At 36.2% G+C, this 17,088-nt stretch overlaps 1 protein-coding gene across 1 annotated transcript in view; it reads right to left on the bottom strand.

Moving 5' to 3' along the window:
* Positions 1-400: 400 nt before the first annotated feature.
* The window catches only part of ALG13 (ALG13 UDP-N-acetylglucosaminyltransferase subunit), a 65,590-nt gene continuing 48,902 nt past the window's right edge, over positions 401-17,088 (bottom strand). The window contains 4 exon segments of the mRNA XM_059158711.1: positions 401-1,321; positions 4,035-4,218; positions 6,064-6,104; positions 10,713-10,880. Coding sequence (XP_059014694.1) covers positions 1,056-1,321; positions 4,035-4,218; positions 6,064-6,104; positions 10,713-10,880 — 659 coding nt within the window. The 3' untranslated portion in view covers positions 401-1,055.

Here is a 17,088-nt window from a genome sequence, read left to right as displayed (position 1 = left end):
GTAGATAAAAGGGAAAAGATGAAATAGGTCTCACAGAAAGTCAGAGAAAAGGCAAGGCAGGCCTACAGAGATGTAAGGTAAGTCTAAAAATAAAAACTAAAAGACACAACTATTGAAAGTATAGGACAATGAGAAAGTAAGTCTAGATTAAAGTTCCATAAGGGAGTTAAGATTAAAAGAACCCCCACAAGCTAAAAAGGGACATATTCAAGGGAAAAGAACTAGAGCTGGTACTATGCATAACAACATCTTGAGACTGAATAATGTTTCAATGGGGACCCACCAGTTCATGTCATAAAATCACATTTTTTTTGCCACCAAAATAGCACGAGAAAACATCAGAACAATCAAGTATCTGGTACTCTTTGTTGCCATGAAAAAGAAAAGAAAACCCCACTCATTTTAGCAATTTTAAATGCTTATTTTTATTTACTGCTAACTGTGCAAAGGACACCAATTCAATACTGTGCAGTAAAACAGTTACATAAATCCAATATCAAAGAGCATATGGAATAAATCTAAAGCAGAGCACCATGTGCCTTCAAAACTGATTAATATCACAGAACATAACTGAGTTCAGACAATTCTTAAGAAACCCGAAAAACTCTCTCATTTAATATTTAGTTATCCAGAAGCAAATGTTCATATTTTTATTTTCTAGAAAAAAGTCAAGTTATTCCAAATTTGCATGGTTTAATATGATGTGTGACATTTGAACCAAGGAAATAGTTTGTAGGATTTATTCCTTTTATCAACTGGAACCATCAGCTAATACAAAGTTGACAAGCTGGCTGACAGGAAAAGAGCTGATGAAATATGTTCAATATGGGGCTAGCCTGTACATCCATCTCAATTTCTTTATCCACAACCCAAAGTAATATTCCTTTATTTAAAGTAGTATTTTAAATCAAAAGATAAAATAATCTTAAAGACAGATAAGATACAACAGTAATCACCCTAACCACCTAAATCACTTAAACACTAACATAAAACACTTTTTAAAAACCAAAACAGCAAAAAATGGCAGTGCAAGAGTAACTTCATACTGCTCAGGCTTACATATTCTGAGGTAGGTAATGAGAGGTTGAGGGAGGTGAAGCAATATAGCCAACTGGCCCAGGATTCATAGCACCATGAATTTGAGAAGAACCACCATATGCTGCACCAACTGGATGCCAAGGGGCAACATAGGGATAATCTGGCACAACAGGAAGACAGGAATCAAAACCTGGCAAAGGTGGTGGCCCATAGGGATCTGACATCATTGGATAATAGACGGCTCCGTGAGGGACAGATGCAGGGTCAGCATTTGGAAAAGTACCTGAAACAAAGAATGCATAATATAGTACACTTTACATACAAAGATTTACTAAAACATAACATAAATGGATGTTCAGGTAAAAGTGAAACTTAGCACTAACTATAGGAAAGATCTGCAGCAAATGTGGCAAGAAAACTTTTTTTAAAAATTAATTAATTAATTAGAGAGGGAAAAGAGGTGGGGAAGGAGCAGAGACAGAGGGGAAGAACCTCAAGCAGGCTCCATGCCTAGCAAGGAGCCCAACGCAGGGCTCGATCTCTTTGACCCTGAGATCATGACCTGAGCAGAAATCAAGAGCTGGAAGCTTAGCCGGCTGAGCCATCCAGGCATCCCAGAGCACCTTTGATATGAACATTAATAACTAAAGCAGGCTGCTAGAAGATTATATGAAAATTTTCTAATTATAAAAATTTAAATATATGTGTGCGTATAATGGGTCAAATGTAGTCTACCTAGAGATAGCTATCTTTCTGGTATGATTTAGGTACCTACAGACTAAATACATACAAAAACATTCTCTAGAGTCCTTCTAGTCACTTAAGTTCTCATAAGGGTAATTCCCAATTAAGTCATCCAATAGTTTCTCCACTGTGACACATATTTTCCAAATAACCATTATGTATTACTTTAGCAATTAAAAACTCTGGTGTGTATACAATCTGGTCTATACTTGAAGGTTCTGAAGAGCATCCTAAAGACCAAACATTTAATGCTGAATGTCATTAAGATCCTGGCATTGCTTTAATTTTACACCACTTTTGCTACCATGAGTCAGTTTTAGTGAAAACAGATGTAGTTCGGTCCTTGCTATAGTGACTATGTAAATAATAAAAAGGAGTCCTTCATTACCTGGGATTATGTAGATGAGCAAACTCTGTGGAATGAAGACTGCCACTGTCTCATGGTTTACAATTAAAAATAGTTCTATGGGGCGGCTGGGTGGCTCAGAGGGTTAAGCCTCTGCCTTCAGCTCAGGTCATGATCTCAGGGTCCTGGGATCGAGCCCCGCATCGGGCTCTCTGCTCAGCAGGGAGCCTGCTCCCTGCCCTCTCTCTGCCTGTCTCTCTGCCTACCTGTGATCTGTCAAATAAATATTTTTTTTTAAACTCCCATATTACTTTAAAAAAATAATTCTATAAAAGGTACATGGTACAAAAATGCAATGAAGGTTGACACTTTAATTTTTATTACAATGGGCCATGAACACTAGGTGAACAGTAGGGCTAAGATCTGTAGTACTAATATTTCCAAACCATTAATAGGCTTTAAAGAAAGGGAGAAACAGAAGAAGGTTCACATTTTTCACATGCACCAGGCACAGTATACTTCTACATACGTATAATTTATCTCATTTAGTTCTTATAGCAACCCTGGCAAGTCAGATATTTCCCATTTTATAGGAAATCAGGCTTAGGGAGGTAAAGTAACTAGCCGAGATCATAAGCATTAAGCAGCAATACTGGAATGTGAGCCAGATGTGGTTTGATTAGTCTAAATAATTTTTTTCTACCTCCTGCCGATTCCTTCCAAGAAGGGCAGTCAAGATCCCATTCTAAACCCTTTAAAAATGCCTCTATCTATACTATATTGTTAAACTCATACAGCAACCACCTTTATGGTCTGGCACAGTGGGTCTCAAACTTTTTGGTTTCAAGATCTCTTTACACTCTTAAAAATTAAGGATCTCAAACAACTTTTGTTTATGTGAGTTATTTCAATACTTACTGTATTAGGAAATAAACTGAGAAAGTTAAATTTATTAATTCCTATAAAAATAAGTTTATATTCCAAAACAAAAATATTGTGAGATAAGTGTCATTGTTTTATATTTGTGCAAATCTTGAATGTATGGCTTAATAGAAGACAATCGGATTCTCACATCTGCTTCTGTACTTAACCAATAGTGATATGTTGTTTTGAAGTATATGATGAAAATATGGCCTCATACAGATATGCAGCTGGAAGACAGAAATCTTTTAATAATCAGTCTTTTCAGATAATTAGATATTCTTGGATGCTACACCAAAACTAGGTAAGTGGTAGTTGCCAAAGGTAAGTAGCAATTTGGACTTTTCATACTCTCTCAACATTGAAATCCACAGTTTACCTTATGCTTTGCCCCAAGAACGTTTTTGATTAAAACCAAAAGTTACTGATATCTTCATATCATGACTATATATGGTAGTGAAGGCACTGTTTAGTGATCCTCCCTTGATTTGTGCTTGGGTGGCAGCAGTTTTACTACTAATGATTTTTGAATCCCCAATGCAAAATGTGACAGTGAAGAGACAAATAAAATTTCTAAGATATGTGTAATATATGATGAATACTTTTGGCTTCATGGATCCCATAAAAAGGTCTCAAGAACTTCAAGGGTCCATACCATGCTTTAAAAAAACATGAGCCTAGTGGAGCCTGAGTGGCGCCTGAGTGGCTCAGTCAGTTTAAGTGTCCGACTCTTGAATTCGGCTCACGTCATCATCTCAGGGTCGTGATATTGAGCCCTGCATCAGGGTCTGCACTAAGCGCAGAGCCTGTTTAGGATTCTCTACCTCCCTCTGTCCCTCCATCCCTGCTCATACTCACTCTCTAAGACAAACAAGAAAACATGGGTCTAGAATATGGACCAAATGAGATATCTGAAGGTTATTATTAAATTACACATAATAAAGTCCAATTGTCCTTCTTGCAGGCACTCTCATTACATACTCACCATTTGTTGTTGCTTCCACCTGTGTGCCTTCTTGTCTCCCCACCTCACCATACAACTGAGGAACTGTCTGCTCTACCAGAGGAGATGGCTCAGAATAGACTGGATAATTCTCTACATGAAGATGTTGCTGCTGCTGCATCTGTGGCACATAGACCATGGAGTGCCAGTAGTTGTGGTGATAGCACTTGGGTGAGAAAGAAAGAAACACTTTACTATCTCTTTTCTTAAAGTAGTACAGAGTTCCTCACTTTAAAAAAAAAAAAAAAAAGTTGGGCTATAATTTTCAGGTAGCGTAGCATTTTTGACCTAAAAGAACATTTGGAAAATCTTCTCTACTACAACTTTAAGACCATTTGCAGCATCTGTATCTCCTATTTGAATACATATATTCTTTTAAGAAGGCATCCTAAGTAAATTACAGATATACAAAATGATCTGTATACCAAGATGTCTTTTCTAGCATTATTTTAAAAAACAAAATAGAGTGGAATATGTTACAGGGATGAAAGGTACAGCATAAGACATATATAACCCATGGTACTGTAATAGCATTGTATGGTGACAGATGCCTACATATGTGATAAGCACAGCATAGCTTACAGACTTATTAAATCACTACACTGTACACCTGAAACTAATGTAACATTGTATGTTAACTAAAAAAATAAGAGTCAACCACCCAAATATTCAACAGTAGGGAACTGGATGAATTATGACATACCCGTGATGGGATACAATACAGGAAATTAAAGAAATTATGTTGTTAAATATTTAAGGAAAAAATGTTCATATTGTTAACTTAAAAAAATTACAGAGCCTATCAAATATTTTGTAAAAGAGATAAATAAGCTATAAGGAAATATCAGTGTATAGTGGTTGTACATATGATTTCGATTTTCTTTATACTTTAGTTCACAAGTACTATAATGAATGCTATTACTTTTAATATAAAATGCCTTATACATCTAATATGACTTACAATGTTTCCACATGTAATTGTAATAAACTAACATAACTGAAGGTGCAAGTAGTTTATATTTTCAATTCTTGAAACTGCATTTGGGAAATAGTCTCAAAGAACAAAAGACCTATTCACTATTCTTAATTTATAAATGTGTGCCAGCTGGAGAAGATAGTTTTCTGGAAATGAAATGCCCAACATTTTAGTGAAGTAAGTGTCTGGGAATACGAACTAATCTAAGCATTATCCAGGAGTCTGTCTAGTTTACTAATATCTGCCAAATCTTAAAATCCATCATTGCATTTTAGGAAATATGCCATCTTGTTATATCAGAAGTCAGGTGTATTTCGGGGGGAAATGACGTCTGTAAGAGTAAAATAAAAGAGCTCTTACCTGAAATCAGAGACACTTTTCAGGGTATTAAGATATTTGTCAGTACCCCACCCTTCTACATTTCAGGGGAGTGGTGAAAATCAATGTTTGGTAAATATCTATGAACACATAACTGCTTTAAAAATAATAGAGCCCTTTAAGTATCTTTGAATCAGTCCAATTACTTTTCATATAACATGTAGAAACAACCATAAAAATGTTTCAGGCAAGACAAATGATCCATTCATTACTGAAACAGAAAAACACAGTGAAGGGTTGGCATATATATGATGCTAAATATGGAGGTCAATAAATGCTTAAGTTGTGTTGCTTAGAGCCCCCACTTGCCATAATTTAACAATTATTTTATAAGAGGAAAAGAAGCACTGGGAGGGTCAAGTACAAAACTAATTTATATCATCTTCAGAATTCTTATAAAGACAACTTTTAGGGGCGCCTGGGTGGCTCAGTGGGTTAAGCCTCTGCCTTCAGCTCAGGTCATGATCCCAGGGTCCTGGGATCGAGCCCCACATTGGGCTCTCTGCTAGGTGGGGAGCCTGCTTCCTCCTCTCTCTCTGCCTGTCTCTCTGCCTACTTGTGACCTATCTGTCAAATAAATAAAATCTTAAAAAAAATAGACAAACCAGCTTACATTTTTAATCTAGAGTTTGTCAAAGCAGTTTTATCATGACTTACCTGCAATCCCAGATTGAAATAGTACTGCAAAACTTTTGTATCTAAAATTAAAAATCTTAATTTTAAAAACTAGAAGACATAAGCAATTAGAACTACCACTTAAGAGCCTTTTTGAGTAATAGTTATAAATGTAGTCTTCCTGCATCAACATCACCCTCAATTCTACCTTATAGTAAATGACCACTTACCTGCCACTACAGGTAAGATCATTTTCTGATGCAAGGTTTAATTACCAAATACATATTTCATTTCTAGTCTTAATATTGGGCAGAAATACTACTCTGCTAATATTTAGAAAGAATCCAGTAAAGCCATTTTCTTGCTCCTCTCAAGAGTAAAATCAAGACTTTATTCTTGAGACAAGCAATTTAGTACATAACCAATCATAATGGTCTTCTGTTAATGGAGCTACTACACAGTACAAACTCATGCTCTACTAATGCCATGATTAATGTTGCCTAATAATATAACTCGCACTGTATGAAACAAGTCACCTCGCTTTTACTTAACATGACTAACATACCATACCACTAGAACTCCAAAAAGAGGAGGCAGTTAAGAAAGGTAACTCAAAATAGTTTATATCCTAAGGTGATAAAAACTTCTCCATAGAACTTAACTATTTCACAATAAAAACTAGATGTATGGGAGAAGAGGGAATAATTGTAGCATTCTAATTGTATCTCTAAATGTGTTTTTATTGATTGGCTGGGATCTATACATTCTTCTAAGTAACTTGAGTCCCACTAACAAACTTCAAGTAAACCCCTCTTTCTTAAATTGGAGACCTCTGATATGTAGAAACAGATTTACTACTATTTTAAAACAATCAACTTTTATATTTTGAACCATTATGTGGGAGTATAAAGACTCCACAGTAAATAGGAGTATAGGGGTATAAAGGCTAAACTAAAGAATATCAAAAGATAATAGCAGGAAGCAAATTCACAAATGGCACAGTATTCCATTCCTTGGTGTGTGTATGTATGTTCACACAGAATTTGTACACAAATGGCCATAGCAGTGTTATTCATAGCAGCAAAAAGGAGAAAACATCCCACATGTGCATCAACTAATAGATAATAAAATGTGACATACCTATACAATGGAATATTATTCAGCTATAAGAAAGAAGTACGGATACATGCTATAACATGGATGAACCTTGAAAATATCATGCCAAGTGAAAGAAGCCAGTCACAAAAGACCACATATTGCATGATTCATACATGTCAAATGTCCAGAATAGCTAAATCTTTAGACACACAAAGCAGAAGAGTGGTAGCCCAGGGGAATGAGAAATGACTGCTAATGGGTACAGGGTTTCTTTCTGGGGTGATGAAAATGTTCTAGGAATAGTGGTGATGATTGCACATATTTGTGGATATACGAAAAACCACTGAATTGTATACTTCAAATGGGTGGCTTTTATAGTATGTGAATTAGATCTCAAGCTGTTTTTAAAAAGGAGCACAGAAAGGGACTACAAAAACTCAAAAACATCACTTTGAAATATAATGGAGGGTATCATGAAAATAACCAGATTTTAACAGAAAGATGGGAGACTGGAGGGGGAAGAATTTGAGTAGATCACATGTCAGAAAATGTTTAGAAGTAAAATAATCAGGTGCAGAATTCTTACAAAACTAGAAAGAGATAAGGGGCACCTGGGTGGCTCAGTCCGTTAAACATCTACCTTCGACTCAGGTCATGATTGCAGGGTCCTTGGATCAAGCCCTGCACTGCGCTCCCTGCTCATCAGGGAGTCTACTTCTCCCTCTGTCCTCCCTGTGCTTATACTCTCTCTTTCTCAAATAAATAAAATCTTTTTTAAAAAGCAGAAAAAGATTTAACTTTGGAAAAATGACCAGCAGTTCCTTGTACAACTAAACACACACCTTTCTATGACCCATAAATTCCACTCCTAAGTACTGCCCAAAGATAATGAAAACATAGGTTCATAAAGACTTTTTCTAAGAATATTCACAGCCTTATTCACAAAAGCCCCAAAATGTAAATACCCCAGATATCTATCAACAAAAGAATGAACAGGAATTTTTAAAGATTTTTTTTAATTTGGGGAGTGCATGGGTGGCTGAGTCAGTAAGTGTCTGCCTTCGGATCAGGTCATGACCCCAGGGTCCTGGGATCGAGCCCTGCCTCAGGTTCCCTGCTCAGCAGGAAGACTGCTTCTCCCTCTCCCACTCCCCCAACTTGTGTTCCCTCTATCTCTGTGTCTATCAAATAAATAAATAAAAATAAAATCTTTTTAAGTTTTTTTTTTCTTTTTAATTTGAGAGGGCAATAGAGAGCATGAGCTGGGGGAGAGACAGAGGCAGGCTCCCCACTGAGCAAGGAGCCCAACATAGAGCAGGACCCTGGGATCATGACCTGAGCCAAAGGCAGACGCTTAATGGACTGAGCCACTCAGGTGCCCCTAAATGGGAATTTTTATACAATGAAATACTGAGCAATAACAGCTAATGACTACTGATACATGCAATGATATGGAAGAATACCAAAAATATGAGGCTGAGTTTAAAAAGCCTACCATAGCAAGTATATACTGTATATTTATATGAAATTTAAAAACAAGTGAAACTGACAAAAAAAATCAAACAGTGAATACCTCTTGAGGGTAAGTAGAGGCGGGGGTAGAAAAAGACTGGGAAGGGGCATGAGTTAACAGTGAGATAATGCTATTATTTTATATTTTGATGGGGATTTGGGTTACGCAAAGGTGCATCTACCCATTTCTCAAAACGCAGCAAGTATACATTTAAGATTTGTACATTATAGCTTTACATCAAAAGAAAAAAATAAACTCCAAACTCTAGTTAATGATATGTATTCTGAAGGGTTTTTAAAAATTATTTTTCTATTAACATATAATGTATTATTTGCCCCAGGCGTACAGGTCTGTGCATCATCAGGCTTACACATTTCATAGCACTCACTGGTGAACAAACAGCACATACCCTCCCCAAAGTCCATAACCCAGTCAACCTATCCCTAACCCCCACCTCCCAACAACCCTGTTTGTTCGTGAGATTGTCTCTTATGGTTTGTCTCCCTCCCAACCCCATCTCATTTCATTTTTTCCCTCCTTAACCCCCATGACTCCCCCACCCTGCCTCTCAAATTCCTCATATTGGAAAGGTCATATGGTATATGCTGAAGTTTTTATGGTGAAGAATGCTGATGTCTGCAATTTACTTTGGAATGCACCAAAATTGAAATGGATGACTTGATGGACAAGGAGATGGATGGAAGGAAAGACAGGCAGATCTGTGATAAAGCTAGTACAGTTAATGAATAGAATCTAAGTGGTGAATACATGAATATTCATATTGAAATTCAAGTTTCATGTATAGTATATTTGAGCATTTTCTTTTCTTTTTTTTTATAAAAGAATTTATTTATTTATTTGAGAGAGAGAGAGAGAGACAGGTAGTGAGAGAGCACGACGAGCACAGAAGAGAGGGAGAAGCAGGCTCCCCACTTAGCTGGAAACCTGACATGGGGCTCCATCCTAGGACCCCAGGATCATGACCTGAACCAAAAGCAGATGTTTAACCTACTGAACCACCCAGGTGCCCCTGGTTTTTTCAAAATGAAATGCTGGGAAATGCAAAATCACCATTATGTCCTCACAGAGTAGATCCTGGGCTGGGATAGGTAAGTGAGAGAAGAGTGAAGGGATTAGGGTTTAGATACTGGGTAAATCAAGCGGAAATGAAGCAGTATTAACAAAATAGAAAGCCAAGGAGTCAGTGTTTTGCCCGGCCTGGAAAGAAGAAAGGGAGATAAAAGATGAGGAATTTCATTAAAGACAGAGTTTGAAATGAAAGAAAAAAAGCCAAGTGAAAATGTCTACAAAGTAGCTAGGGGTAAGTAACTAATTTCAGAGGCCAGGACCAGATAGATTTATGAATCATGTATATAAAGATGATAATGAAGTTGTAAGGTAGAGAAAAAGAACAGCATGGAATTAAAGATTTTGGTTACTATGCAGGAGTTAAAAAGTAAAAATAGAGAAGCAGCTAGAAAAATCAGAGAATTTTACAGCAAAGAAGTATAAACAAGCTACAAACAACTTTGAACTACAATTCTCTTGAGAGAGACTGCCAAACTGAGGAGTAACAAAGAACTTTCAATGGAAAGCTACTTCTTAGTTTAATTAAAATATACCACGATTAAAATCTGAAGCAAATCAGATCCCCAATTCCTCAAAAAAAAAAAAAAAAAAAACACAAAACTTCTCAAACTTCAAAATTCACTTGGAATCCTAAATATCAAAGGCTATAACAATTTCATACACTTATGGTAGGAATTTAAGAAATGGAGAAATTTTGGTATCAATTCCTGCTTTTCAAAAAAAAAAGAAGTAGTTGAGAACAAAGAGAAAATGTTCCAGACAGACCAGTAGCTATCCAAAAAAACATCCACTTCTTGACTATGGAGAAGTTTTTATCAGCTTTCAGTTCCTTCTTTTTTTTAGTCATTTACCTGGCATTATGCTCTCAGGTCAATATCCATTTGGGCCCTACCCCTAGTAGACAATGAGAAAGAGATATGCTCTAAAAAAAAAAAAAAAAAAAAAAACTTCAGACTAAATAACCCTCACACAAGTCTCAGAATCTCCTTACCTTGAGGCAGATCACTGCCACTTGGATCACAGGAATAAGGTGGAGGTGGTGGTGGTAAGTTTGAAGCCTCTCCCACCTCAAGAGGAGGAGGTGGAGGTGGAGGTGGTAAAGAACCAGCAGCAGCAGGAATAGGAGCAGAAAGGTATGGATAAGATGGTGAAGCAATCACTAAAAAAAAAAAAAAAAAGAAAACAACAAAGTAGCAAATGCACAACTGTAACACCTTATAAGCAGTAGTTCATCTTCTACTTTTGTGTCCCCAAATGGTCAAACAATTCTAATTCTTATGGTTTGACTTAAAAATTTGGAAGGTGAATTGCCTACGTTCTTAGACATGCCAGTTGAAACTGGGAGCTCATTACAGATTATTTTGAGTTAAAGTAATTACTTGAAATTAAAAGGAAAAAACTGGAAGTTGCACTTTTTTTAAAGTCTTGATGGTCAAAACATCAGCTAACAAGCACATAAATGAAATACCATTAAAGTAAAATTTTTACTTAGCTTAACACAAAGTTAAGGATGTTTTCAGCCATCTGCCATCCTTAGTCAAATCACAATATGTAGAAGCTAATAAGACTAAGTTACACAGATCGCAGATTTAAGTAATCCTTGAAGCTTTCTACTTCATAGTATCACTGGAATATTGGGCATTCTAAACCATGACAGTTCCAATTCTAAGGACACACAGAATCTAACACAGGCTAGATGAAATATCTTGTCCCTTTGACTTTCTATACCTGTGACTATAGCAAAAACAATATTCATTCAGGAGTTTCAATTTTTGACGTAAGAAATTCAAATATAATTATGTTTAAATATGAATACATTCTTCCTCTATGAAGATAAAGGAAATGAAACAGTTCCAACATAGTAAAAATAAGTATCTCCTATACACATACCAGATAAATTTGTTAGATTTGATGATACAACCATTCAATTCAATCATTTTAGCCAACTTAGACATTTAAGTACTGAATTTATTGTGTTACCTGCACTATAATTTTAACCCTGAGAAGTAGAGAAACCTTAGTCTCATTGTTCAATAAAGATTTAAGTTCAGAGTTTTAGAACACTTAAGTTTAGTACAGGAACAGCGTACATAAGCTGAATTTGTTATTCTGATAATTTAGCAAGGAGAATTTAAGGTCAAGTATTAGAAATAATCCTTGTTTTTATTCACCAACATAAATACTTACAATATACTTACTATAGCCTTTATACAGTTACAGGCTAACAGTGATAGTGGATGTCTTAGGGTGATTTAAAACTTGGATAAACAACTCTACACCTTGTCCAGTCTCAGAAATGGGCACCAAAAAATGATTCTTACTGTATCTAAATTAAACAGCAAAATTTTAAAACATGCTCAACTGTTTTTGGAGTTTTGTCATGTATGTAGAAATCTCCACTTTCACAGATTTAGAAGAGGCATTTAATTTTTAGAATTTATCTCTAAGTATTCAGAAGGCTTTATAAATTTGTTTTCTATAAAGTAATGGCTTTTTCAACAAAGCTCCACTTATATTCCTTTTAAACTAGAATTCAAATCACACCATTTAAAAAAAATAAAAAACTACTACTAGACATGGATAGCTAAGTAAGTTCTCATGGGCCTGAGAGAATCCAGAGCAGAAGAAATTTGGAGATTATTTTATCTGAACTCATCTTCCCTGAAAATGAATATTATAGTACATCCCCAAAGAAAAAGCTTTTATAATTTCCAAATATTCTAGACATTACATGAGCATCTCATTTATAAACTTAACAGGGCTCTATGGGTTTAACAGAATTTAAGGGGTAGCTCCAAAACAATACAAACTTTCCTAAAATATTAATGGAAACAAACGTAGTACATTCAAAATGCTTATTTCCCCTGTTTACGAACCTACAGTCTGTTTCAAGACGTTTGAAGAGCATATGAATATACAAAGTAAGGTGTGACTTCTCTACAGATCAAAGGGCTGGGTGGGGACTTAGGTGCAGTGAGGTGCAAAATTCAAGGGGCCACCAAAATAAAACCTCCAAAAAATCCATTATGAGTAAAATATCAAAGTTCTAAATGAAGACAGGATCCAAGCCTGCACTTGCATGATCCAAAGAGTTCCTCACTCAACTCACCCTAAGCCTGGCCCACAGACCCTGTCTTTATTTAAAATTTTGATCCTTTGTTCACCATGGAATTTTTGGGGGGGGATTACTCTTGGTTTTTAAAAAATTACATTAGAGGCACCTGGTTAAGCATCCAACTCTTTTTAAGATTTTATTTATTTATTTCAGAAAGAGAGAGCTTGCACACACATGCAGGGGGAGGAGCAGAGGGAGATGCAGACTCCCTGCTTAGCAGGGAGCCCACTATGGGGCTCAGTGCCAGGACTTCAGGATCATGACTTGAGCCAAAGGCAGACAGTGGACAGAGCCACCCAGGCAACCCAAGCATCCAACTCTTGATATCCCTCAGGTGATCTCAGGGTTGTGAGATCGAGCCCCTCATTGGGCTCTGTGTTGGGCATGGAGACTGCTCAAAATTTTCTTTCTCCTTCTCCCTCTGTCCCCCTACTCCCTGACCTGGCTCCTATGTATATACATGTTCTAAAAAAAAAAAATAAAGTACATTAAAGTTTTATTTACCTTGATTACTGTGGTTTTTTGGCACTCTTAAATTTTCACTAGTCTTGACCCTGACAAAAGCCTTGGGAACAGTTACCAAAGCTCAGTTAACAGTATTTAATGCCTATGAGGAGATTCATATTAAAGGCAATCATCACATCTAATCACCTGGCAGGTAAGTGACTTCATAATGGAGGATGGGTTGGGGCTGCCAGAGAGACACATGAATAACACAATGGGAAACATGAGCTGTTTCATCTAGAGGAGTGAAAGGAATGTTAAAGACCGATTAACTAGCAGCCATGACCTAATAGAGTTACAGCTGAGGTTGATAAGCGACTCAAAGAACAAGAAGTAAAATACATTTTTAGAAGTATCTACACAGAACACAACCTGGCATTTAAATGGTAAGCTTTCAAGGACTACATAAATGAGGTACTCCAATGCTTGATTCACCTGTCATTTCTTCTTATGCTCAGTAGTCTCCAAAGCAGACATGTAATACTTTTCCTTGCAATTAGCACAAAGTAGTAAAACCAGGGTCTACAATAACACTTTCAGTGCAAACTTTCTATGCTCATTAATGAACATATATTGAATGTTTTTATTCCAGGAACTAGGCTAAGAACTTAATTTTTAAATTATAAGTGAATCAGATACAGAGAGCAAATCACAACAAATTGTTTTAAGGTGGACACTATCCAGGCCAAGAAATAAAACTCTGCCAGTCACTCCAGAAAACATGTTTGTGTCTTATCCCAATTACAACCCTCCTTCCCACCGTAATTTAACCATTACCTTGACTTTCATAGTAATCACTCATTTGGGGTTTTAAGAGTTTTGACCTCCAAATGTGCATCCCTAGGTAGCTTTTAAAAGTTGACGTCTTGAATCTCTTTTACTATTGGTCTTTTCTCCATCTCTGTCATCTCCTTTCAGTTTTTCTTTTGAAAAATGTGGGCCTTTTGACCTATTGATTTTTCCACAGTCTTTAATTTTCCTGATGATATAGTCACGGTGTTTCAGTATGTTCTGTTATTTCCTGCAAATAGGCAGCTAGATCCAGGAGACTGATCAGACTCAGGACTGATTTAACACATCTATAGATAATGTTTCTGCAATCTTCACAGCTAACTGCTATTTAATACCTATTCAGTAAGGACTGCAAAATAATTATCTTCACTGATTAGAACACTAATATACAGAAACTTCCCTTCATCTATTTGGTTACCCAGTGGTACAGTTCATATAAGGTAGGCAGGACAAAGGCTTTATTCTTTCACTTTATTTTCCAGTTAGGATAATGAACTGGCTTATTTCTCCTAAGGTGACCAATTTTTTTTAATTTTTATAAACATATTTTTATCCCCAGGGGTACAGGTCTGTGAATCACCAGGTTTACACACTTCACAGCACTCACCAAAGCACATACCCTCCCCAATGTCCATAACCCCACTCCCCTTCTCCCAATCCCCCTCCCCCCAGCAACCCTCAGTTTGTTTTGTGAGATTAAGAGTCACTTATGGTTTGTCTCCCTCCCAATCCCATCTTGTTTCAAATATCATTAAGAACTTTTAAATCCAATGTATTTGATATGTTCCAGTCTGCTGTAATTATCATTGTTGAGACTCAAACTGCTCTATCTTTGGCCAATGGGAACCTCTTCAAGATGGCTCCTGAGTTCTTTTGACATGGCTCCAGGAGTCTAATAGCTTCTTCACTCTCTGGTATGAGAAAATGATATAGGCTCATCTTGAACATTTCCTGCCCAGACCTGGAATCAGCAGCCATTTCTCCACAAAGCTGCTTGGTTTTAAAATGAGAAATGTATTTCAAGACCACAAAATGAGTGCTAAGAATATTCATTGTTTCTAGGTCTTTTCAGTGGGAGCTGGGAGCTGGGAAACATACACATATATTTAAAGATAAAACACCGGAAGTTATACTGATACTTCCAATTCAAATTTGAGACCATAAAAGCTTTTCTTTAGCCTTATTATATCCATATTACCTTTCTTCCATAGTTAGACTCCTGGTTTGCAAGGGCACAAGGAGATAAAATTAAGAATATCCTATACTCATTTGTTTTAGGCGACATTACACAGTCTCAGAATAACAATCTGATTATCTAGATAAAAGAATCTCATGTAATTACTGAAATGATTAAAAAAATTCTTGGCACATGGTCTCTCAACTATATTTCAAAGAATAGCCATACAATATCTACATTGTCCAAATGTAAGGTTATTGCTATTATACAGTGTATTCTCCACCTCTTAACCCTCATTGTCTTAACTCTTAAGGTAATTATACATTTAAAACTTACCATTAGGTCTTATGTTGATGTCTTTGTCTTGGTAATCTAAAAATCAACTCATTCTCTGGTACACTGATGTCCATCTAATACAACTTCCCGTGATAGAAGAAATATTCCATATCTGTGCTGTCCAAGACACTAGCCACTGGCCACATGTGGCTTTAAGCACCTAGCATGTGGCTGGTGCAAGTGAGCAACTGAAGATTTTATTTAACTGTAATTAATTAAAACTTAAATTGTCACATGTGGCTAGTGATTACCTTATTTGACAGCACAGTTTTAGTAGATTCTTCAGGAAGGGCTCAGGCAAGTAATATTCTCTGAATTCTTACTGCCTTTTAGGCTTGAAAATCACTTTTGGTTGGATATAAAATCTTTTACACATTCCGTATTTTAAATGTTATTTCATTTTCTTCTAGCATGAAGCACTGTTGTCAAAGTTTGATGATTATCATTTTATTTGTTTTATACTCCATACGTTCTTTTATCTAGATAATCAAAGGACCTTCTTTTTCTTTGAAGTCTGATCATTTTACTAGAATTATCTTGGTGTTGGCTGTTCTGGGTCAATATACTCAGGTATTCAGATTGTTGTTCCAATATATAGTTTAAAAGTTTTTCAATTGCAGGAAAAGTTTTCTGAATTATAGTTTTCAATATTTGTTCTTTTTCCTTACTTTGGTTTTCTTCTTCAGAGACTTCTATGAATGTTTGATCTCCTTTGCCTAACTTTAACAAGTCACTTTTGAATCTTTATCTTCCTTTTCTTCGTTTTAGATTCCCCCTCCTTCTTACATCTTTCTTTTAAAGCATTATCTGTTGTGTATATTTGGTCACATTCTTTATAGTTTAGTCTTAGTACCTGAAATCACTTTCTGCCATTTTTAATGCTTTTCTGAGTTCTGTCACTTCATTTGAGTTTTTCTAATTCTGACTTGTTATTCTTTTTAAGATTTTTAATTCCAATTATTCGTTTTATATTATTTATATCTTTAGCTCATTCTGAAATAGTTATTAGTTTGTTTCACTGGCATATTTCTGACATGCTTTTATGGTCTATAGGGGTATTATTCTTTTTTTGTTCTTAAAATATCTTTGTATAGGGTTTCATTTTAGTGCTTTTCCTTTGTTACGTGAAATTATTTTTCATGAACTTTAGGATGAGGTAGATACAGGGTAATTTTGTTTTTGTGTAGCGTTCAAAAACATGGCTGCTTTCTGGGATTCCATGGTTCTATTCTCCTCTGCTTTGGTCTGGACAGATCCTTTTTCCCAATTCCAGTCAATTCTGATTCCACTCCCGGCAGTTTCTCTATCCTATCAGGGAGCCCTGGCAGGTCACTTTTGAGGGTTCTTAGGGGCTGGATTGCTCTAAGCCCTTCAAGTCCCTTTACCATGTCCCTCAAACACTCACCTAGTACTGGCGAGGTCAAATCCCCTCCCAGTCTTAGC

Source organism: Mustela lutreola, chromosome X, assembly GCF_030435805.1.
Source record: "Mustela lutreola isolate mMusLut2 chromosome X, mMusLut2.pri, whole genome shotgun sequence".
In the NCBI taxonomy this organism is placed as follows: domain Eukaryota; kingdom Metazoa; phylum Chordata; class Mammalia; order Carnivora; family Mustelidae; genus Mustela; species Mustela lutreola.
The sequence above is the reverse complement of the archived record's forward strand: the minus strand, read 5'-3'. Positions and strand labels throughout refer to the sequence as shown.